The following is a 23,458-nucleotide window of genomic DNA, read 5'->3' as shown; positions in this document are numbered from 1 at the left end:
AACTACATCTCCCTTTTTTGCTGCAGCAGACATCTTACGGTAACCACTCCCTCACCCCCCCCCCCCACCCCCACCCCCACCCACTCCCGCCCACACCAACCCCAAAGCTGAAGTAATGCAAAGAAGAAAAAGACAATATTTTAGAGAAAAATAAATGTCAGTCATATTTATGATTAATAAGTCGACAAGAATTTTTCAGATTAATAGAGAAGAATGAAGCACAAACAACATGTTTTTAAATTATGACTAAAACGTTTTGCAATTTCCTATATGTTAAATATTTTTTTTAAATATGTATAACATATTTTGGTTCTGAAGTTTTGAATGTTTTTGCTTGATCAATTTGATCAGAGGGATAGAATAACATTCAAAAAGTTAAAAGTTACAAACAAAACTACCTAAGAGTGTATACTGATATATTCCTTTAAAGGAATAATATACAGACGTGTATTTGAAAAATAAATTTAACCTAAACATTTATCTCACATTATTTAAACAGGAACCGTCAGAGGTGCATGTAAAACGATACTTTTCAAAAATGTGTTTTTATTGGGTTATGTGTGTTTATCAAGTACTGTGGATATGATATATAGGTTTAGGTACAGTCAAAAGTGTTTATGGCAATACAACGATGCCATTTTCAATATTAAGTTTAAACTTTGAGACAAACTAAATTTGACTATGATGTGCCGGTTAAGTACTACAGGCGCAGTCAGTATTGTATACTATGAAATCATTATCTTAAATAGTGGTATTTACGAAAAAAAGAAGTCTAAGAAGATTATGCAGTGATCGACCATATTCACATGGATGCCAGAAAGAGTGGTCGGAATATTTCCTTATAGGATTTGATAGTAAATATTATCCTCTGCCATGAGCTAAAAATTTAAGAGGTCATAATTCTCGATTAACAAATTTCTGTGTTTAGGTTGATTGCGCCCTGAAGTTTTAAATTGCTTCTAATAATATTGGCTTGAAATAATTTCTTACGTCCACGTCACTACTAGGTCGTACATGTACAGCTCTCCCCATCTATTTGTTGTTATTAGAAGTTTTTCCGGCCCGTTCTCTTCTAATGTTGACACGCGGTAAGCGTTACCTGCTACTCTTCTTGTTGTGAGTAATTGTCGGCCATTCTGACTGTATTGTACCAGAATACATCTCCACTGATATGAGATCTCTGCATTCCACAGCATGTAGATGAAACCATTATTGTCTGTGCAGACACTGGTAGGTCTCCAGGCCAATCCATCAAGATCTGGTTTGATGAATTCATACATCAGCTTACTCTGTGATTCCTCAATGGAGACTGCATATGATCTACCACGCGAGTTGTCACAGACCAGGAGACTACCTCTATGTACAGTGATATCATCAGATGCATCGATTACATCTGGTAGGGTAAACCTGTGACTGTAAATCAACTGATCAGTAAATACATACACAACTCTGCTGTCATTACCAACAATAATATGATTCTTCACAGGATCAATAGTTACACAACTCACGCACTGATGAGATGGCCAACTTGTAATGACATCACGAATGTTCTTCCTGCTAAATGCACCATCACGTACATCGTAAATACCGATGTGATACCAATAATCCCATGTTACAGCTTTCAACTCAGATAGCAGACTGCAGGTGAGTCTGCCAGTTTCACTCTTCATCTGATCCTGTCGTTGTATTTCACCTTTTCTGTTGAACACAGTGATTTGTAAATACCCTTCATATGCCTTATGAATAATGACAATCTTGACATCTCCTCTGCTTGTAATATTAGTGAAATATCCAACTTTAACTTTGATTCCTGCCACATCAACCACTGACTCTTTATGCTGAGCAATCGTAACAATGTCTCTAATAACCTTCGTTACATCACTGATAACGAAATCAGATAAAGAGTCCAACTCTGGAAATCCTTTTTCCATTTCTACCATCAGAGGATCACAGGCTGCTCTAATATCAGGAATACACTGAGCGTCTGTCCAATCGTCTTTAGTAGCAAGAATAGTTGAGGTCGTTGTTGTGAGGTTCTCGTATCGTTTAATAACCTGTTCGCAATATTCTGTTATGTGTTTTAGTTCATCTTCATTTTTATTTACATGCAGGTCTTTTGCTGTTGTCAATTTCTTCAAGTTAATATCTAGGCTTCCAAGTTTTCTAAAGAGCTCGCTCTCAGTTTTATCACATTTGTTTATAAACTCTTCAGATTCGTTGTCATATTTTTGATTCGTTGTTTTCCTGAGTTTATCATATTTCTTTCTCACTTGGCTCAACTCCTCTTCCAAATTAAGAGTTATCCGACGGTGGTTTTCTCTTCTTCTGCTTTCGATGTCCTCTAAACCTCTTTTTTGTTCCTTAGTACTTTCCGCAAGTTTATCTTTAATCTTGTGTGTCTGCTGCTTGTGCTGATTTATCAATCTTTCTGTTTTTTTCACGACATTTTCATTCAGCTTCTGTGTAGTAGCTTTTATTTTCGTTGGTAGGCCATATAGTTTACTTTTGTATTTGGTTAGTTCAGCAAGTTCTTGTTTTAGTAGTTTTCTTTCACGTTCTGCTATTTCAGTAACGTCATGCAGGTCATGACCTTTGTGCTTATTATATGTACAAGCTATGCACACTGGTACATTTCCGCAAGAACTGCAGCATAATTGTGCTTCCTTCTTTGCATGGATATGGCACCTGGGATCTTCCGTTAGTGATGTTATTTTATCCAGTGTCATATTCTTTACTTCTATATTATCCAATCTCAGAATGTGGCTTTTGTGATCTGTAAACATTTTACTGGTTACATGAACTTTGTAACATTGGTCACACAAGTAATCTCTGCACTTAAAACAATAAGCTGAAACTTCAGTATTCTTGAAACAGCTTACACACTTCTTGAAATCTTTATTTTCAATAGACTTTCGCAAATGTATGAACTCAATCATACTCTTCATATGGAAGTCTGTCTTGAAATCGTCAACACCATTTTCTGGTATCACGTATTCCTGTTTACACAATGGACACTTAAGCGTCCCATCATAACTGGCTTGAATGACTGTCTTCAAGCAATTTCTACAATATCGATGAAGACATGGTAACTGTTTCGGTTCTTTATATTGACCCAAGCAAACAGAACACATGAAGAAGTTCTCTGCCAGATCCGCGAGAGGAGTTGACGAAGCCATTGAGCTTGATTGACGAGATTCTGCAATTTACAAAATAATATAGAAATTTAAAAATACTGATGTAGACGTCCTGTTATTTTAACTACATTCAAATGTGTTAAAACAAATTTGTCACGAACATGGGGAAATAAAACATTAATTAAATCAGTTTTTAGTGAAGTTGCTCTCTCTATATTGTTCCCCCAGTCATGTAAATACGGTTGGGAACGGTTACATTTTGGAAGTTCAAAGACTTTTAATTGTATAAATTTTACTAGATCGACGGAGAAGGCTATACAATTCTTCCCTTATAAGATCTCTCTCTCTCTCTGTTCCACGTGCACGATATAGGGATAGTTACAATATCCACTAACCTACACTTAAACTTTTATAACCATTCTTATCGCGTCACAGAATTTCCAACAGATAAGGCAAAGAAAGAAGCCAAGAAAGTAAATAAGTAGCCATGACATATTTAATAATTGGTAAGCGATTTTTTTATATACCTAGGTGTGATCTGCTATTCGTAGATTTGTCTTTTTAGCCATATTGAGCACAAAAAAAAAACAATTCTCTGAACGTGTTGAATATTTATTCATATGTTAGCACTATGAGTCAAAGTTCCGCACATCATTCGAACTTGACTGACGTCATTAATATCAACACAACATCTCCATTTGGGTCAAATAAGAAATATGGATGAGTTACTGATTTTTGTACCTTCTCATTCGTACTGTTTTGCTTTTTTGAATGTTTGATAGTAATTATATACAGGGCAAAAGCCATCTGTAGAATGGAGATACCTGCTTCCTCCCCTCCCACGGTCAAGCATACTTCGGAAAATTTCTTACAACTTGATTACATGCTATAATACTCACGCGCATGGAATTTTATATATCTCCAATTAATTGTAGATATCTGCAATTAAATTTAGATATCTGAAATTGTGGATTCAATGTTAAAATGGTTTTCCAAACGCACGAAAAAGTAGTTTACACAATTGTAGTTACAATAATAGAATGATATCATCATTTTGCGTCTAAACCTCTTACCGATATCCCTCTAGCCACGCCATTGTGCTGAAGAGGAAGGTCTTCATATATCCATGAAACACCATCATTGCTCATATGAAAATATCCGCATGTTAACAACATTGTCTAGGTATTAATCAATATACACTTTATTCCAAAGTTTCTGTGTATAGCAACTTAGTATCAAGAATATATATGGGTCAATTCAGATTTTCAGTAGTTACCATATTCGTTCTGTTGATAGTCCATAAGATGTTCAATTCATCGAATTTCGGAAAACTGTTTTGTACCACCATGATGGAACATTAAGTTAACTCAATAATAACAGTTATGTCAAAGAACATTTAAAAATTTGGCTTATAAAACTGTATATAATTTTGTTTGCATTATTTCTAAGAAATTCCATAACTTGAATAGCTAAATAAAAGCGTTATCGTTTAAGTAACGTTGAAAGAGTAACGTACTTTATCTACGTGTGGATTAGTAAATAGTGTCGGCACCTATATGACAATACTACTAATTTGGACATGTGTATGTACTCAAAATTTTCTTATTTTCCATTAGTCCACAGTATGATCAGCGGCGTGAGCATGGAGTGCCGAGACCACATCCCTCTCCTACTGTCATATTTAGTCTAGGTCTTTGTCAAAATTTAACAATATTTATGTAAGACAATGTAAAATAGCAAAGAAATTCAGGGGTAGAATGGAATTCGAACCATTGACCTCTGGATTACAAGCCCAGCTATACCAAAGGAGCTATCCAGTCATTGTACTTGATTGCAATCCCTACATGGCCATTTCGTTGCTAGGGGCAGTGGCCGCAATACTTCGCATGCCGTATAACCAGGCATCACACCCCAGTTTCCTTCGATACAAACCAGAAAAAGGCCTGGACTGGATTTCATGATAAATTCAGATAGACTGAATAAGTCAAAAGAGAGTATGTCTGTTACAATGGAAGTCAATGTAGATACTCCAATGTGGATTTACGTAGTCGATCAATGTATATATCGAACGATTATTGTTTCAATGCAAATGGCCAATGGCAGACATTAAAACATAGAGTGGAGTGAATGTTCACTTACCTTATTATATCGTAAAGATCTCACACAAAGGTATTGCCTCGGAGTTGTTTTCAATAAATAGTGTGCTTCAAAACAAATAGTAACAACTGCACCAATACACAACTTGAAATCATTTTCTTATACCACTTACCGGTATCACGTTTACATGAGGCTATACTGTACTCTGTGTTAATGCAATTATAATACATTTCAATTCAAGGTTGCTTGTGTTTCACAACAGACCGGCAGAAAACCAATATATATAATTAAACATAACAATGTGGATGAATAAGGTGTAAGCTTTTACATGTTAGAACACTCGTAGGGGAAATTCATGAATGTGTCAATCAATCAATCACATCCAACGATTTTTCATAGTCAAGTTTTTCGATGGTATGGAAAATGTCCACTTATCTTAGACGTGTTAAATGTTCATTTAAGCTTGACAAGGTTATATCCTGTGAAGACGTGATATTGATTATCATTTTAGAAGAGCACATATGTGATCTTATCACAAAATGACTGTGTACTAAATTTTACCACTTAGATATTTGCACCAAAGGATTGGGTTCGCCTTCTTTGTATAACTTCAGATAAAACTTGCAAAAACTATTACTTGTCCTGTAATACGTAGATTCCCTCCGCACCGTTTAACTTATTAAAATTAAACATCATTCTGCATATTTTTGGAAAAATGTCGACTCGCAAAGCAGGCTGATTGAGCAAATTAATAACTAGTCTGCACAAATTTGTTCATACTGTCAAGTTGTTGAAGGCTAAGATTAATAATAAACTCACCCCCAAACTTATGTTACTTTGCTCCCTCGATATTCCGCAATTCGCAGTGTCCACTCGAAGTTCGGGTCCAAACAAAGATGGCGGCGCCTAACGATATCTTCACGTGTGTACAGTAAAACGTGGCTCACGTAATGGAGCCTCCATTCAGACTGACACTTAATCCAGGCCCGTCCTTCGTAGTAACTCACTGCTCTTCCTAACTGATAAATGTTTATTTATATAATAATTCGGTTACTTGTCCGAAACGTAATAATTGCTCGCTAGTAGTAATAACTGTAAATATGCTAGGGTCTGACTTGCTCGCTACCGCTGCGTATACAGTACTGTAACGGCTATGTAGCTCGCGGCGACGATGAATACAACTGCTCGTAGTCGCGGACTTGTAATAGATAATTGCGAGATGTAGGCTCGAATATGAAGAGATGAATGATGCCTTGACTGTATAAAATCTCCACTAATTACGCTCCAGCTACTGCTGAATATAGCGTTGATATGTAGTCATTAAAAAGGCTGATGATTAATACATCTCTCCGGCATCAAACAGGCGCGGCGGAACGGAAAAATTATTGGGGGGGCTAATGTGTGGAGACTATCTAAGCGGAGCGCCACCATTGGTTGGCGCGGAGCATACAAGAAAATTTTGGGTTATTTCAAACCCCCAGATGGCCGGAAACGGCACTTCCCGAGTGTTTTATGCTGCGAATACCTAGCCCTAAAATATGGGTCTCAAGTGTGCAATTTCTCAGATTGCACGTAAAAATCTGTAAAAACATTGTAATTTGTATATTCGAGAGTAGCTATTATACTCGTAGTGTACTCGCAAAGACGTTTTTGAGTGTAGTAAGGGCAGTGGCGGAGCTAGGGGTATTGGGGGGGCAAGAATGGTCTGTAGGGGCGCTTTCGACACGATCTAAGCGGAGCGCCACCACAGGTTGGCGCGGAGCGCACAGAAAAATTTTGAGTAAAGATACTCCCTAGATTGCAGGAAATGACCCTTTCCGGGCCTTGCTAATTTGCAGATAAACGGAGAATAAATAGGTGTCGTCGCCATTTTGTCGGAAAATTACACCAACAGAATATGACAAATGTCAATAGGTATATGAGAGCGCAATAAAATAGTCAATAATAGCGAATAAGTAAAAAGTATAGTGAAAAGCTGAAAAGGGCTCCAGCAGTCCATTTGAGTCTGTCAGGGGGGGGGCATCCGCCCCCCTGACTGTATATATGGACGCTCCGCCACTAAGTAAGGGGATGTTGGAGAACTGGCTGAAATGAGGCAAGTCATTGGCCTAAGACGAAGTTGTGTTACTCTTACTGGTACTCACACTCACTGCTTCCACTTTTCATGGGGCGTTTGGGACGCGGTTGGGGTGACAATGTGGTCTATAGCCAGGGGACGGGCCGAGGGTCCCCCAGCAAAACTACTAAAATTATTACACCTATATAGTATACGTGTGCATCGGACAGATCGACAAGTATGCATTGAAAAATGGGCAGATGCACGTTTCGGAGCCTTGGTAAATATTGGGGGGGCTTATCATGCATTTGCCCCCTCAACTTTTTCATTGGGGGGGCTGAGCCCCCCAAGCCCCCCCGGTTCCGCCGCCACTGGCATCAAATCTTGTATGCAAGTGGTGTCACGCTGGAAGATGCATAGCGAGAAGAGTACCGCTGATTACGCAAGGATGTGGGCAAGTCCATTATGCAAAAGGGTGATGATCACTACAAAGTTATAGCAATTATAACTAATTCAAATTTGTCTGTGTATTGTGAGAATATTGCGTATAAAAAGTGTTAATTATGTGTATATTGTCAGATTTAAAAGCAAACAGGCACATTATGTACAATTATAACATATGTACAGTTATACAAAGCCAATAACACCAGTAGAATCACTGCGGTCGAGTGGTACGGACTTAAGTCTGTGACACGAATGCCTACAGTGGGATTTCAACGTTCTTTACCGGTTTCATACCGCTGGGCACACAATAAGCGTCCAAAGCCTTCTTAAGTAGGATGTCTGCATATCACGCGGGATACCCGGGCTTGAATCCTGACTGGATTTTTTTCACTGTTCACTTACTAACTGTTTCGCCTACTTACAATGCTGTGACGTAGTGCATAAATAATATCCGCAGCAGTTGCTTACCAAAATATAAATAAATTCTAGAACAAAAGAAACAAACTCATCTACCACCACAATGGCCTCATCTGCGCCACTTAAGGACTTGAAAGAACTTCTTGTCGTGCTCTGTATGCTTGGATTAATTTAATGAGTACAGTTCTTCATCGATAATAAGGAATGCTTTAAAAAAGTCATTCAAACCATTGGTGGTAAAAACACGTCATTGTCCGTTATGTAAAAGAGATTGCAACGTATCAGAAAATAAAGTTTTGAAGCTTTCCCAAACTGATGTATTCTTGGGTTTTTACAATTGCAAAAAGTTATGCGAAAATGAAGACATGTGAGCTACACAAAGGATACACAATTTCAACGTTTTGTTTTACATGTAGAGAATTTGTGTCTGATCTTTGTCACAATGCCCCCGCCACAACCTTATGTTGTATTTCTTATAGAAATCTACCAATTTGCTTTATTTGTAGACACGGTAATCACAAAGAACATGAATATCATAGACAACAGACCAAAAAGCCAAACATTGACAGGAAATGTTAAGTTGGAAAAAGAAACGAGCCAAGTAAGAGAGAATATGATCGTGTCAAAGATACAGCTAAAAGAACATTTGACGACGAAACCGAAGAGTTTATTAAAAAGTGCGACGAAAATGAGAGAGTACTTACAAAGAACTCTCAAATTTAAATGTTAATTATAATGAAGATGAAATAAAAAGAATATCAGATTATTGTGACCAGATTATTTAACGGCACGAGAACTTCAAAGCAATGACTTCATGTATTCTCGCTTCTAAAGACGAGTAAACATACGTTCATTGTATCCCTGATATTACAGCAGCCTGTGCACCTCTTAAAGAAGACATGGAAAAGGAATTTCTACATCTAGAATCTTTTTCTGATTTTGCTACCGATGATACAAGAAGCGTTGCTGTTGTGGATGTTCAGGGAATCAAAATTGAAAGTTGGTGGATTAATGGCATTGCGTACAGCGATGATGATAGTTGTAACAGCTTGCTAGCCTCATGAAGTCGGTTTATATGATGTCCGCGATTGTTCATACAACAAGAAGGACTTCAATGACATCACCAATCGCAGGTTTACACATCGGCAGGTCAAGAGGTTTGACCAAGAATCCTGTTAACAATCACATGATTGTTGGTACAGACAGCAGAGAGGTGTATATCTATGATGATCGATTGATTTACAGTTACACCATATCACTCCCATCTGTAATTCGTGGTTTGCATGATATCACTGTATATAGAGGTAGTCTTCTGGTCTGTGACTACGATGGTAAGAGAGCATATGCAATTACCATTGAGGGATCAGGGAGTGTGGTGATGTGTGAATTCACGAAACCTGATATTAGCGATGCATGTAGACTTCTCAATGTGTGTACAGATACGAAAGACTTCGTTTACATATTATGGAGAGCAAACATCGCTGGTCATGAGAATCGTGTCGTCGTACGGTACAGTCATTATGGCAGACAACTACTGACTACATTCCCTGTAGACGGTCACTGTTGTTGTATGACCATATCATCAGTGAATGGGGTGGAAAAGCTTATATTAGCGACATATGTGTGTCGGGGAAGTTATATACTTACGATCTTGTAGTGCAATCATGATAGCTTTAATGAAATTCCTCAATATAGGTACCTATCGAACACTAGAATGTACACTATGTACACTAGAATGTATTTTAATACTAATTATAACATGAGCATGTAAGTTTCACAAGGAAGGAGGTTTTTCCCCCTTTTAATATATCTGGTTCTTTCGAGTCGATTTCATAAGTATTTCACAGATGATAGGGATTTGTCTCTAACTGCCAGTCCCACATTTGATCTTTAACGGTTGGGAGCACTCCCATAGGTGGTTTATGTTAACCTCATAACACTCTTATATTGTATTTATTGATGAATTAATTGATTTTTGCACTTTTCTATAGTGTTCAAACTTTCAAATACAATACGCATATATACGTGTATACGTTAGTACCATTTGTTCGCAGAGATCATCCTAACAAATCTGTGTTATTTTTAATTAATACAGTTTTTATTTGCATTGTGCCAATAACTTTTTACGACCAAAGATGGTTTTTAAATGCTGCAACCACTTTGAAACCTCACACTAAAGTAACTATGTCTGTAATGTTCGATCGACAAGGCAATCACTGTACATGAATGTGAAACAAACAGCTATATAAGTGTACGAGGAAATGTGCACTGAGAGGAAGCTGTATAAGTTTGTATAATGTGTTATACGAACATTCACGTATGTATAATGTTTCTTACTCAAATTTGTTGCTAATTCTTTTCAATTTCCTTTAAGTTACAGACAAACTTTCAAATTCTGTAACCTTAACCGTATTAGAGTAACGATTTTTGTGCTCATTACACTTACGTGTGATGTCGTTCTCTTACTCAGAGAACTTAAATCACATTTAGTCAAGGATACTGTTCTGTTCTTGTCAAAATTGCTTATTGCACTTATTTATTCAATGAAGACTGTTTGGATAAATTCTCAACGCATGGAAAAAAAATTGACGAGTATGACCAAATTCAAGCATGGAGCCAACATTGTAATCAACCAGCATGTAGTTATTAACTACCCATATCTGTATTTTTAAATATTTGGTGTGATCGCCTGCTAACAATTAACGCGTCATTGGTGTGACTCATTCAACTATACGTGGATTCAAGTTAGCAGTAATACACAGCTCAAATCTGTGAACATAAGCTCTCATCCAGAGAAATGCCTACGCAATGAGTTGCGAGTGTTCGCAGTAATGCTAGTAGAGAATCATCTTTATGTTCCCATCATTTTATCAAAATAAAACGTTTGGATGTTGCATTTGTGAATGATAACTCGAATTGTGTTCATAAATTATTTAAACCATTTATTATCAAATTATCTAAAGTTCTAAGCCAATTATCTAAGTCATCTCCAGTTTCTGGTATTTACTAAGTAAGACGCAATGGATTATGGAATAAAAAAATTTCACAGTGATTGGTTTTTAATATTAGAAAAATATTCACCAAACGGACTTCTTTCGTCACTGTAGGCTCACCTCAGTGACTGTTTCATTAACATTTGCCGCCAGTATTGAAGCAAAAATATCCCTATACAATTGTGTCATATTGGTAAAGGAAGCAAGTTATGAAAACTGGCATTGCTACGACTGATCGTTTCTGTTGATTTACTTGCAACTCTTAGTCCGACACTTCAAATAAACGTATGTACTATCCTGTTCGGGCCTGAGCTGGACGAAAGCCTTGGACAAGTGGCCATCTTCGATTACAAAAACATGCTGAAACAACGATCGGCGTTAGCTATCGTATGCATCGATTGTACTGTACATTACGATAAGATTAATCGATGTGGTCATGTGACAGGATCTCTCTTACGTATGGGAATTCCTGTCAAGTTGATCTCTTTTTAGTAATTACATTTTGTTTTGTTTATTACAAATTTGTTTTATGTTTTTATGAAAGAATAAGCCAAAATATTCCGTCGCTCAAATTCTGTTACAATAAAACAAAATCCGAATTGTGTTTATCCTGTACTGTTAAACGCTTTGGATTACTCCAAGAACGTTATCAATGCGCGGCTTCTTAAGCCGTTCTCATTCCAGCCCGACACGCAAAATTTAAACAGGCTATTATATCTGTCGAGCAAAACTGATGTATACAAACACAGGGTTAGGTAAATAACAAATAACAGCTTAAAAGTTGCCCATGAGAGGTAACATTTAAACTTTAAACCCATCTGTTCATCAGAAAATTTTGATACCAGCTCGGATCCCATTAAATTCTTTCTGCAGGTAGAAATGTAAGTTATACTTCTGTGTACATATAGGCATGTGTTATTTATCTTTATTATACAGAATAACATAGGGAGATCTTTACATGGGATAATATACAACGTAACATAGTGTTTCTAGACTGTTTGATTAACGACGTGGGAGGATAAGAGAGCTTGCAAGTTTTATTTGTCAAGTTTTGTTAAATTTCTGTACTCCATCAAATTTAGAACTCGTGAAAACAACATTGTCTCTGTCAGTAATGTCTTTCAAAAGTCTTACAGCGTTATATTTCAAATCTAACACTATATTTGAGAAAAAAATTGGTTCTGTTTAACTCACACTTGTTAATCGATTGACATATTTTAAACATTCATTTTCAGATGCATTCGAATTGATAGCAAATCAAATTAGGTTCATTCTCATACCAGCACATCTGAATCAGTACATTTCAACTAGCGGCATATTTGCTTGTAACATGACTTTTTATTCAACTCGAACTTATGATCCGAATGAAGTATCAGGTTGCTTTTCATATCCACGTCTTATCATAATCATGTCGACTCTATATCAGTTTTCATCTTAACAAAGAATACAGAAACTACCCATAGTACAGTCAGCAGTATCGGCGCTCTATGTTATCAACGCTGTAAGGCTTTAAGAGTGTCACATATTATTATTGAACATTAATGGAACCACCTTTTTCTACCGCAACTGGGTTAAGACCATCATCAAAACAAAGGTGTTTGTATATTTAAATATATTTTCACAGTACATGTACAGGCAATGCAAGTTGTCGGTAACAACCAAAGCATGCTAAAAGCGTTAAACAAAATAAGTTCAAAGTTGGAAGTAATTTTGGTGATTTTGAAGTATCAGGACTATTTGGAACGGCGGGTATGTCAGGGGTAAGACCTTTTAATTAGTATTAAGTTATAGCATATACCATGCTGTCTAACTAGAAAAGTATTCAAGGTACCTGAAGTCCCAAATATTTCAATGAAAATTAAAAAGTAAATTTGCTTCAACTTTGGCATTTAATCCACTCGAGTAAACAGTATTTGACAAACAGGGTAAGTAATCCAACCATTACAGTTGCAATCCACCTATCGCTCTGGAGCTAAAGCACTTGTTCATCCAAGAATACTTAACCGTGTCTTCAATATAGACAATATGGCTATTTAACCGATATCACCAAGATATTGTAAGCACACAGATTGGTCCTACTGTACTACGACAATTGACCAATATAAGTATATAAGTATGGTAAGTATATAATGATACACACACATATATTTGACATGTATACATGAAGTATTTCTGTCAATTGAAAGGGTATTAATTTATTTTCAAATTCCACTTTCTTCATACATAACCAACGTTTAGATGACTGCACCGTGGATGGTTTAACTGTTATAAATCATAGAACATGAAATACCCATGCGCATGAATCTACCATAAAACCATATCATGTCAGCTTCTAAAGAAGATCCTGCTAGGATCGAAACGTCAGGACCTCTAACTTTTACACATTCTCTTACACGGCTCATTAGTGGACGAGCAGTTTGATAACAGGTTTGCTTTATTTTGATAAAACCATATATTATACTTTTAGCTTATAACTAATGCAAACAATGTCTGTAGTATTAAACATATTTAAAGTATTACAAAGTGTCAGTTAACCTTGTGCTAAACCGTAGCTCAAAAACAGTATCATTAGTGTAAGCAGTACAATATATATTTTAGGCGTACACAAAGGTAAAGTTGAACGTTCTTTATTTAAGACGAGCGAACACGTTCCTAGGAAGGCAGTGTTCCACGAATTTAAAATCACGTCACGAGCGCCTTCCCAGCTGTGTGGTCCGACGAGTCTGTAGGTTGCCGGGACAACGGGGCTGAAGAGCATATGAAGAGCTAAACGAGGATCAGAGATGAGTAGGGAGACAAGGGAAGGATAGCATCCCATGTCTCGTGCCAAGGCATCATTGTATCCAATTGCTTGTATCTGTAAAATGAATGAAATTGTATGAACATATAAATTGATATGCGTGAGCAAGAATAAAATGGTTGACGGGATATTATACCGCAATGATTGGAATATCGCAATATTATTATATTTTTCTTTGGTGCGCGCGTCATATTGACCAAAGATGGTAGGACCCATGCAGTTTCTAAAATTCTGATTTCTATCTATAAAGCATCTTCAATTTGTCCTGCTAAGGCTGACCTTGTAGGCGATGTGCCTGTTCGTAGCTGTTTTACGATCTCCTGGGATACAATCCACCTTACATCAACTTCCTAAACTTTCCTTGAAAGCATGGTTGTGTTATAGAACACAAATGAGACTTATGCATGACACGAATGCATATTCATGTACAAGAGAATAAAGCAGCAATTTCATACCATTAGGACGTCTCTCCCGTACAGCGCATGCTCTTCTTTTCTTCGCCGCGCTACTGCTTCAATCATTTCTTCTTTAGGGGGCAGCAAACAGTTTCCTTTCCAGACCTGTACAGTCCACCGTGTTTGCATATCTTGTACGGATACTGGTGAGCCGGATGACACGTTCTTGAAGAAACCAATGCAAGCTAGAGTCTTGTGTTTCAAAGTAGCAGGAAAGATGAGTTTGTATAGATCTAGTCCTGCTTTGGAGACTACGGAAAAAAGGATCGGAGAGAAATATTAAGGATGAACAGAATGCGAATTGCAAAGGATTTCTTTATATCATTTTGGTTTTGTTTTCTCACATTTGTAAGCAGGCCAGGTAATATTCTCCACTTATAGCATACTTCTCATTCTAAGAGATCCGCGAGTATAAAGTTAGTTGGTAGCTTCTATTGACAACGTTTACAACGTTTACAAGAAATGTTCTATGGAACACGCCATCTCTTCAGAGGTCTTAAACGTTAATCGTTTTTCTTTGTTTCATTTGCAAAACCGTATGCCAAATTTCCGGGGGAGGGTGGAGCGGCAGAGCCGTAAGCACAGGATGGAAATCACCTATACCAGTTTACTAACACCCCTCAAAAAGTCTTTTTGAGATATGTAAATTGTCTCCTATCTTGTTACTTGTAAGTAACCCTTTACATATTGACTTTTAGTTAAAAAGGTTCTTATTTATTTGAAAAGAAAAATATTATTCCCTTTAGAAAGATAGCTAAAAAATTGAAAATAAAAAAAAAATCACATTTGCTGAGAAACATTCAAATACTGGAACTTCTGCAACAAAATACACAGATGATTTGTATTGTCAAGACATAATATTGTGGTTACTAGCTTCCTTTACTTAAAGTCGCATTTGTCACTGCTCATGAGATGTTGAGACTCTTTCCAACTGCCGGTTCCCAGCCGTTCCCCTCGGCTTAAATTAACTTTCCTATAGCAACTGTACAATACGTTTAGTGCAGTAAGTATAATTTATCTCTGTAATTTCACCTGATGACTGCGTACCTTTTCCTCTTATGTTGCAAATATTTAGTAACGTCCTCATGAACGGTACGGTTATTGTTTTTGATCATCCATTTAAATTTCAACTTATACAGTGACTTTGCGTATAACTGCCTTGAATTGCCTTTAGTATAAATTTGGTGTATTCCCGAATAATTTGGCGACTATATTTACCAATTAATTATTAATGTTAATTGACTCACATATTGGACTGTTATCAGTGAGATAGGGGAACTCCATCTTGTAACCTGTACAAAATACTACAGCATCCAGATCAGAAATCGAGCTGTCATCAATGAATGACACGCCATGTTCCGAGAACCCTTTCACTGCTGGTTTCGGTAATATTCTTCCGCATAATGCTTGATTGACAAAATTGTCGTTTGCAATAACACTTGTCGGTAATTTCCCATCAGATGAACAATCTCGAAACCCCATCTCATGTAGAGGAAATCTGTTCCCATCCCGCCGTTTTCGTAACCAAGAGATTAATGATGGCGGCAGATACTGTTGATATCTACAACCGTAGCTGACGTCAGAGGGCCACCCATTGGTAGCTAGTAATGCGTACATATCAAACCCGTGACGACTGCTCATGTATGTCTATCAAAGAGTCAAAGGATAAAAATGATTGCTGAGCCATTTGGATCAAACGCATAATTGTGATTCATTCATGTAAGTATTACAAATGTTTTTTCTCGAGCGGGTATTATGCTTTGAGGGTCGCAATAAATTAGATTATATATATGAAATTTTAGCTCATACGTGTCCTTTCGCTAGATATTTTAACATATGGGATGCGAATACATAATAACTATTAAATGAGTAAACTTTAATTTACATACTTTAGATACGCCACATGACTAAACATCGATAAACAAATGCCTGCATTTGCAAATCGATGATGATTTTCAATTTTTAGTACAGGCCTTAATATGAAACATAGATCAAACTGTTTAAGACTCTAGTAACCCGGCCAAGCATGTTTGAATACATGTGGTACACTGTGACCACCAGTGGATCACATCCAACCCCTTGAGAATGGTACAATGTCTGTCTTTCATAATGAAATTGTCTTGCCAATGAGCATATTTTCCTTTTGAGGATAGTGTTTCTCTTGGTTAATTCTAAGGAGTTCATATACTGGTCTGTATGTTAGAGTAAGTAGTCCAGCCATTTTTATTGATGAGACGCTGGTTTCTGAAAGCTACATCTAAATCCCCCTCATCTAAATAAATTAAAAAAGAACGAAAATACCATTCATTGATAGAAATAGCACTGATTGATTGATTGATAGCATTGGTTTGTAGTCTGAGCGGCCTACAAGATATCAAGCTTAATCCTTTAATGTAATGTGCAGTGAGTTTTCGGTACTTACCTGCTTAGATACGTTGCTGATATCAATGGCTATATCTCCACCAGAAACTCCACCTCCTAAGAAAGAAAAACAGAAAGAAAACCATAGTCAAGCTAGTGCTCTTTCAGTTCAATCCAAACCTGATACCTTACCAGAAAAACCGATAACAGGTTTTGGTAACGATCAGTGTAATATTTTAAACTGGAATGGCTCACGAGGCACTTAAAACCCCAACAAGTACAACATGATAATACCGTTATGAATTATACTTATGTATAAGTTAGGGACTAGGAACAAAACGTTATTTATTATATCAAGAACCATGCCATATTGACGAGCCAGTGACCTCGTGCAAACTGAACACCCGATACTCATAGCTGGTACAGGAACTACTGTTCATTTCCTGTTACACATGTTACGAACACAAAGTAGTAATTGATGATTCACGGTTGTGGGACATGAGCAGTAGTTGCTGTACCAGCTGTGAGAATCGGCTGTATTGAAAGATCTTTGTTCTGTGATCGTGTCCAGCATTATCATTCTCTTAAAGAATGAGTCCTCTTGATTCTTGAATTAAGAGTGAAAGTTTACGAACGTACCTACAGGTTAAAGTGGTAAGAGTGAAATGCAATCCTAAAGAGAACTGATTCGTCCCCAACGGATTTTCTTAGAAATGAAGATAGTTTGACACTAAAAATCACAAGAAATTGAAAATTGTCTTGACTAGGTAAATTGCTGATCAGTTAATTTTAATCTATAATATGCGATATTCTATTATATAAATTGAAAACTGATTTCGTCATCATCATTCTAAATTTAAATATTTACCTACAACAAGTACTGTTTTATCAGCGTATTCTTTATTGTTCCGGTAGGCACTTCCAGTACATGCATTCCCTCTATAAATTTCCTGTCCGGGATACATGGGTAAGTTTGCGTGAGTGTATTGTCCAGAACATATCATAACCGCGTCAAAAACGTCTTCCTGCACTCCACTCGATGACCGATACCGTAGTTTCCATTGACCAGTCGTTTCGTAATCATCGCTTGGTGACAGGTGTGTCACCTCTGAATTGAACTTAATGTATCTTTCCAAGTCAAAAGTCTTAGCGTAATCCTGCATATGGTTCAAATTGGAAATCAAAAAGTGAGAATATCACCTGCATATTATGTCATGTAGTTCTGAACAATCGTCACTGTTTGGATAAGAAGTGATCTAGTCGCAGTGAAAGAAAACAAGCATCGCAATTCTGCATTTTATACAATTTGAAGAAAAAAATTGCAAAATTTTAAAAGAAAAATAGGAGAAGGATATGGAGAGCAGCAAGTTGGGACAACCTTCCAGTGATAATACCACTTTATATTGCACTATTATATATGCTTCTAAGCACCCGTACTGACAGTATGAACAGTTTCTAACCAGTAACTGATTCTAACGCTATTACCACTCTATACTGTCCCCTCATATCATGCTTTAAAGCACTGGTACTGACAGTATAAACAGTTCCTAATTTTATCTGATTCTTATTCTAATGCCACTCAATACTGTCCTCTCATAGCATGCCTTAAAAAGCACTCGCGCTGACAGTATGAACAGTTCATATCCTAAAGAAAAAGGATAAACATACTACTCATACAAGTTCTTTGAAACATGAATTGTCTGAACTGCGTGATGAACTGAATGCAATGGCAAAATAAATACAAAACATTTCTGCTCTTGTGGAGTTCCATGCTTTCCAGCATGCAGCAGGATGTTGGGGTGGTGGGCAATATTTTATATGGTTTTGTGGCCAAGTGGATAACGGCAGTAGCCTTTGAAGCAATAAGGTTTATCGGTCGGGAGGTTCCGGGTTCGATACCCGGCCGGGGCATAGTAAGGTGGGTGTTTCTTCCAAGAGCGTCCAACGATTTTCCCGCTCTGAAGTGACTCACTAAATTGAAAAGATTCCAAATTTGAGTTACTTTGTTGAATTGAAAGCCATCCGACATGTGAGTTGTAATCCATAAGCCTCTGCGGGCTTCTCCCGATACTGAGATTTCACACTACGAATACGTACCCAATTAGCCCCTCTATCCCTGGAAGTAAAGACACATCATGCATCGCGTATGGCTGACGTTAATTCCGTGGTTATGTTGGACATTATTGGGTTAAAATGTTCCGGGACGATTTTACACCAGTTTCAAATTTTCTCTTACACAAATGAAATATTGAGTATTGTGGTATTATGAGGATTAGTGTGTAATACTACGGCCTTATAATGATCATTTTCATCTCTCTGATAGAAACTATCACCGCGGCACCAATCCCTCTTCTACATTAACAAAATTAACAAAAAGTTAGTAGTATATGTCGTGCTACTTCACCAACCCCCCCCCCCTCCTTCAGGCGTCATTTCGGGAGCCCTTTTTTTAACTGTTTGGGAGTGTTATCGAATCCAACAACATTTTTTTTTCATTTATTATTCGAAGAAATGTCTCTAACTTTCATAATAAGAAGGATTACATTAGTAAAGAAGAAGAAGAGCTAAATGCAATTTCCATATAAATCCGTGGGCAATAAATCCACGTTCATCTCACCAACACTGTCCTAAAATTGACACAAACACCAGGACGCATTTACACATACACACACGATGTACTCCACACCTATATACCTGCAACCAACACGTCGGACGTCGCATGCATTGTAGGGGTTGGGGTGGGGTGGGGTGGTGGTGAAGCAATGTGCATGCTTAATACCTGCATATACGCCAGACACTTTTGATGTGAAACAAATGCTGTCCAATCGTCTGGGCAAGGGAAGTCAGTAAATCCGAAAAACGTTCTACTGGTATTAATCTTCAAACTGTCATAGGATGACGCCGCTTCGGGATATCGCTGATCACCTGATTCACGATAGACCCATACACCACCTTTGATTGGGTAAATACGAAGTTAATTAGCACATTTGAATTTCTAATTGATAATTAATGGTTTTGCCGTCTATAAAGGGTAATGGCGACCCACAAATGGTATGGCGCATATCTTAATTATCACTGTGTGGAAATTCGATTATATTCGCGAATTAAATTGAATTATATACCCGTATAAACTTGAAAATATACATAGACATAATCCTAATTAGTCCCACTAATGTGTAAAACGAACACTAGTGGTATATTCATTTACAATGTGTGACACGAACACTAGTGATATCCGGACATCTACAATGCATTGTAGTTCCAGTAATAACTGTTGGTGCTAGTGCAGTTTACCAAACTAGTTCTAATAACCAAATACACTGTAACTTTAGTATTTCTGCTTATAAATCATGTCTTGAGTATACTGTAGTTTTAGAATAATTTCGACAATTAATTATCACTTGAATAGTATCCATGTCAATAGAATGTACTGTATTTTATTTAGCACTGGGATATATATATATATATATATACATATATATATATATATATATATATATATATATATATATATATATATATCATACATAACATGATTGTCGCCGAATACGAGAAGACAAAAGTTGTGATGCCCAGAGAGAATGAATCAATATAAAAACCACCAAAATTAAGCTTTACTAGTAACTAATGACCTACCAAGTTTGTCTGTTCTTTCGAAGGCCTGTGGCTTTAATCCTTCTTCCAAACAGGATTTAATCGCTGCTAAGCCGCTCGGTCCAGACCCGATAATGGCAACTCGCTCAAGTTGCTTCATTATGCTGTCACTTTTCTCTGACGACGTGATGCCACATCTCATACGGTTGTGCGTGAGGGTAGCCATACACAGCATGTAGCTTACTGTATGTATGAAAACATCAAATAAAGCGGTTTACACACGTTGAGTGATTTCGTAGCGACCAAGGGTTTGCACTCATTTTACTGGTCAGAGACTCCACAGACCATACGTTAGGAATTTGACCTGTGTATATAATATTGTCAACTTCTACCGTTAACGTATTCCACTTCACGTAGGTAGTCGTACATACAGAATAATTCCACCAATTCTATAACAAACCATGTCTTATACGGTTGTGTAAGAGGTTAGCCGTACACAGCATGTAGCTCCCTGCTTGTATCATGAAAACAACAACTAACGCAGTTGACACATGTTGAGTGATTTCGTAGCGACTAAGGATTTGCACTGTTTACATTGGTCAGAGACTCATAATACCATCTTATGAGTTTGACCTTACATCGTCAAGCTGTGAGCGTTGTGTTATGGTGAAGTGGTCAAGGCAGCGGACTTGAGATCGAAGGTTTGCGGTTTCGAATCCTGACCAGGTCACTACGTTCTGTCCTTGGGCAAGGCAACTTATCTCCATTGCCTTTTTCACCCAGGTGCACCCTCCCCGGGCACACGTAAATGTGTTGCAGAGCAGTGCCCCATGAAGGATTGTTTGAATTGTGCGAACTTTGGTATGTGGGTATGATAAGTTACCAAAGACCAGGGGTTAAGTTGTACAGTTTTGTGGGACTTCAAACAAGACGGTAATCTTTAACTTCAACTTTTCACTTGGTCACAGGCTCGTTACAAGGGAACTGGGATTGAAAGTGAAGCAGTTAAGTCGTTTGGTTTTCGTGCCCAGGTATTTATCTTTGCTGATTTTTTTCAAAAAAGTATCATAGGAATTTTACTGGCATCTCTATGCAGATTTAAATTTGGAATTGAAGGGAGTTATGGAGTTAGCATCTTTAAAGGTTTGGTATGCAAAATTCCATATACCGATCCCAGTGTTTATGAAAATGCGGCGCGATATTTCTGTGGTGGACAAATTAGTACGAATTTGTTTAGAAAAATCGTGTGTAATGGGTATGAATTTCGCGGTTAAACTTAAAATTATGCATCAAAATCGCGGGGCAAAAGTATGTTTACATACCTGTACATGAACATACCAACCTGGAATTTCAAGATATCGTAGATAGTTAGGACTTTTAGATTTAAAAAAAAAATGTACTACTGTGGGCATGATAATTACAGCTCATCACCATTCGAATGGCTTTCTTTGAGAACGTGTAGATGTTGTTAATAAGACGAAAAAGCATTTTCCCAGATAATGTTACAACATTAAAATTTAGAATGGATAAGGGATTCATATAATCTTTTCAGGAAATGGGATGATACTTAATTAACGATTTTTATGAAATATTCCAATGACCTTGGAAATATTAGAACACAGTTAGTCAATTTGATTTTTCCATGATTTATGGGAATCTAGGTAAACACCGAGAATCTTTAGTTTTCTTGTTCAAATTTACTTTACTGTTCTCCATAAATATGTCAATCGAATTGACTACGTTGAATGGGACGAAATATCATGAACATTGTTTTTACTTACAGTTAATGACAGCTCGTTAGCTCTAAACCATGCGGATACAGAACTTAACTCAGCCTCCATTTTGTTTGCCTGTCATTAAGTTCGGCAACGGTGTGGCATAAAAAAGCTTGTGCTTTGCTCCAGGTATTTGTGTGTCCTCTCTAGGGTTGTTATCCGTTCCTTTATTTCTTGTTGTTTTAAAAATATAGAGTCTATTTTATCCTAAAATTTCTGAAAAGCTGTGTCCATTGATGCATGGAGATCTCGTATGGATTGCTCCTGAAAATTGTGCACCGGTATATCTGCATAGGTATTGTAACGTAACGCTGGGGAGAGTAGTCGGGACTGTACATTGACTATTCAATCGCACAGTCACAGTACACAACGCCGCCACAGTACGTAGCAATTTCATTTTCACATTGGGGGCGGGCGGAAAGAAAAGTTAGTAAAAATTCACCGTGTCAGTTTCGTAAATCATTCTGGAAATTTGCTCCACAAAAGATCATAATTGCTAAAAATATTAATAACTGAAGCAAAGATAACACCAATTTAATTTCATACTATACATGTACATGTACGCATTGTCTGTTCACAGCTAACTGCGCGTTTCACGAAAGCATACACGCATACACATAAGTCTCACACCTTTGTGACCCCTGTTGGGATTTGAATGATTCGTGAAGTGTCTTTGGGCCTTGAGAGAAATGGGCATGTGCCAGTTTTTTCTTTCTTCATTCAGCCTGGTCCCTCAAGGTAAGGTTATGATTGTTCCTGAATTTTTACAATTTAATTTTAGATAACAATAATTCAATGTTTAATATCTACAATTTCAATTTTTTATAACTACAAGTCTATTTCAGATTTATCTAATTCCATTTCCGATATCAATAATTACATTCCAGATATTTAGAATTCAATGTAAGATATCTAAAATGGGATTTCAGATTTCTACACTTCAGTGTCAGATTTGTTGTACAATTCAATTCCAGATATCTGTAATTCAATTTTAGATATCTACAATTCAAATTACAGATATCTGAAATACTCATCAATTATAATTTCAGATATATTAAATTGTGGATTAAATGTTAAAATGGCTTTCCATACGTACGAGCTCCGTAACATGGGGAGGGTCCTACATGAGGGATGGGGACACGAAGAGTATCAACTTTGGAATCAAACTGAAGGACATTTAAAACGGATTACTAAACGCTAAATGTTAGTTTCTTAGTCATATTTTCAGTCTACATGAAGTTATTTTTCTTTTGAAAACACAAGGCGCATTGGCATATGATTGATCAGCTTACCTCATGATATCACGGTCGATCAACATAACGAATAGGTTCT

General features: G+C 37.1%; 2 protein-coding genes across 3 annotated transcripts; both read right to left on the bottom strand.

The window, feature by feature from the left end:
* Positions 1-195: 195 nt before the first annotated feature.
* LOC139985235 (uncharacterized) lies at positions 196-7,656 on the bottom strand. Of its 2 annotated transcripts, XM_071999502.1 has the most exons (3): positions 6,051-7,656; positions 5,274-5,338; positions 196-3,196 (listed from the first exon to the last, which is right to left on the bottom strand). In XM_071999502.1, the coding sequence occupies exon 3, from the start codon at positions 3,174-3,176 to the stop codon at positions 987-989; it is 2,190 nt and encodes a 729-aa protein (XP_071855603.1). In that variant the 5' UTR covers positions 3,177-3,196; positions 5,274-5,338; positions 6,051-7,656; the 3' UTR covers positions 196-986. The 2 variants fall into 2 exon arrangements, with proteins under 2 accessions (XP_071855603.1, XP_071855604.1); XM_071999503.1 differs by lacking the exon at positions 5,274-5,338.
* An 817-nt stretch (positions 7,657-8,473) lies between these two features.
* On the bottom strand, positions 8,474-20,848 carry LOC139954820 (flavin-containing monooxygenase 5-like). The gene is made up of 7 exons (XM_071954778.1): positions 20,394-20,848; positions 19,537-19,709; positions 17,626-17,914; positions 16,819-16,874; positions 15,644-16,043; positions 14,397-14,647; positions 8,474-13,998 (listed from the first exon to the last, which is right to left on the bottom strand). Exons 1-7 carry the CDS (start codon positions 20,584-20,586, stop codon positions 13,672-13,674), a joined length of 1,689 nt encoding a protein of 562 aa, XP_071810879.1. The 5' UTR covers positions 20,587-20,848; the 3' UTR covers positions 8,474-13,671.
* Between the last annotated feature and the right edge of the window lie 2,610 nt (positions 20,849-23,458).

The sequence above is a fragment of the Apostichopus japonicus genome, chromosome 17 (assembly GCF_037975245.1).
Source record: "Apostichopus japonicus isolate 1M-3 chromosome 17, ASM3797524v1, whole genome shotgun sequence".
Taxonomy (NCBI): Eukaryota; Metazoa; Echinodermata; class Holothuroidea; order Aspidochirotida; family Stichopodidae; genus Apostichopus; species Apostichopus japonicus.
This window is presented reverse-complemented; position numbering and strand designations above follow the sequence as displayed.

Coding starts and splice junctions, on each gene's coding strand:
- LOC139985235 (XM_071999502.1), bottom strand. CDS start 3,176: ATGGCTTCGTCAACTCCTCTCGCGGATCTGGCAGAGAACTTCTTCATG.
- LOC139954820 (XM_071954778.1), bottom strand. CDS start 20,586: ATGCTGTGTATGGCTACCCTCACGCACAACCGTATGAGATGTGGCATC. Junction 16,044..16,818: donor TCAGCAACGTATCTAAGCAG/GTAAGTACCGAA, acceptor ACTCTTTGATAG/ACATACATGAGCAGTCGTCA. Junction 14,648..15,643: donor CACTGATAACAGTCCAATAT/GTGAGTCAATTA, acceptor TTTTTTCCGTAG/TCTCCAAAGCAGGACTAGAT.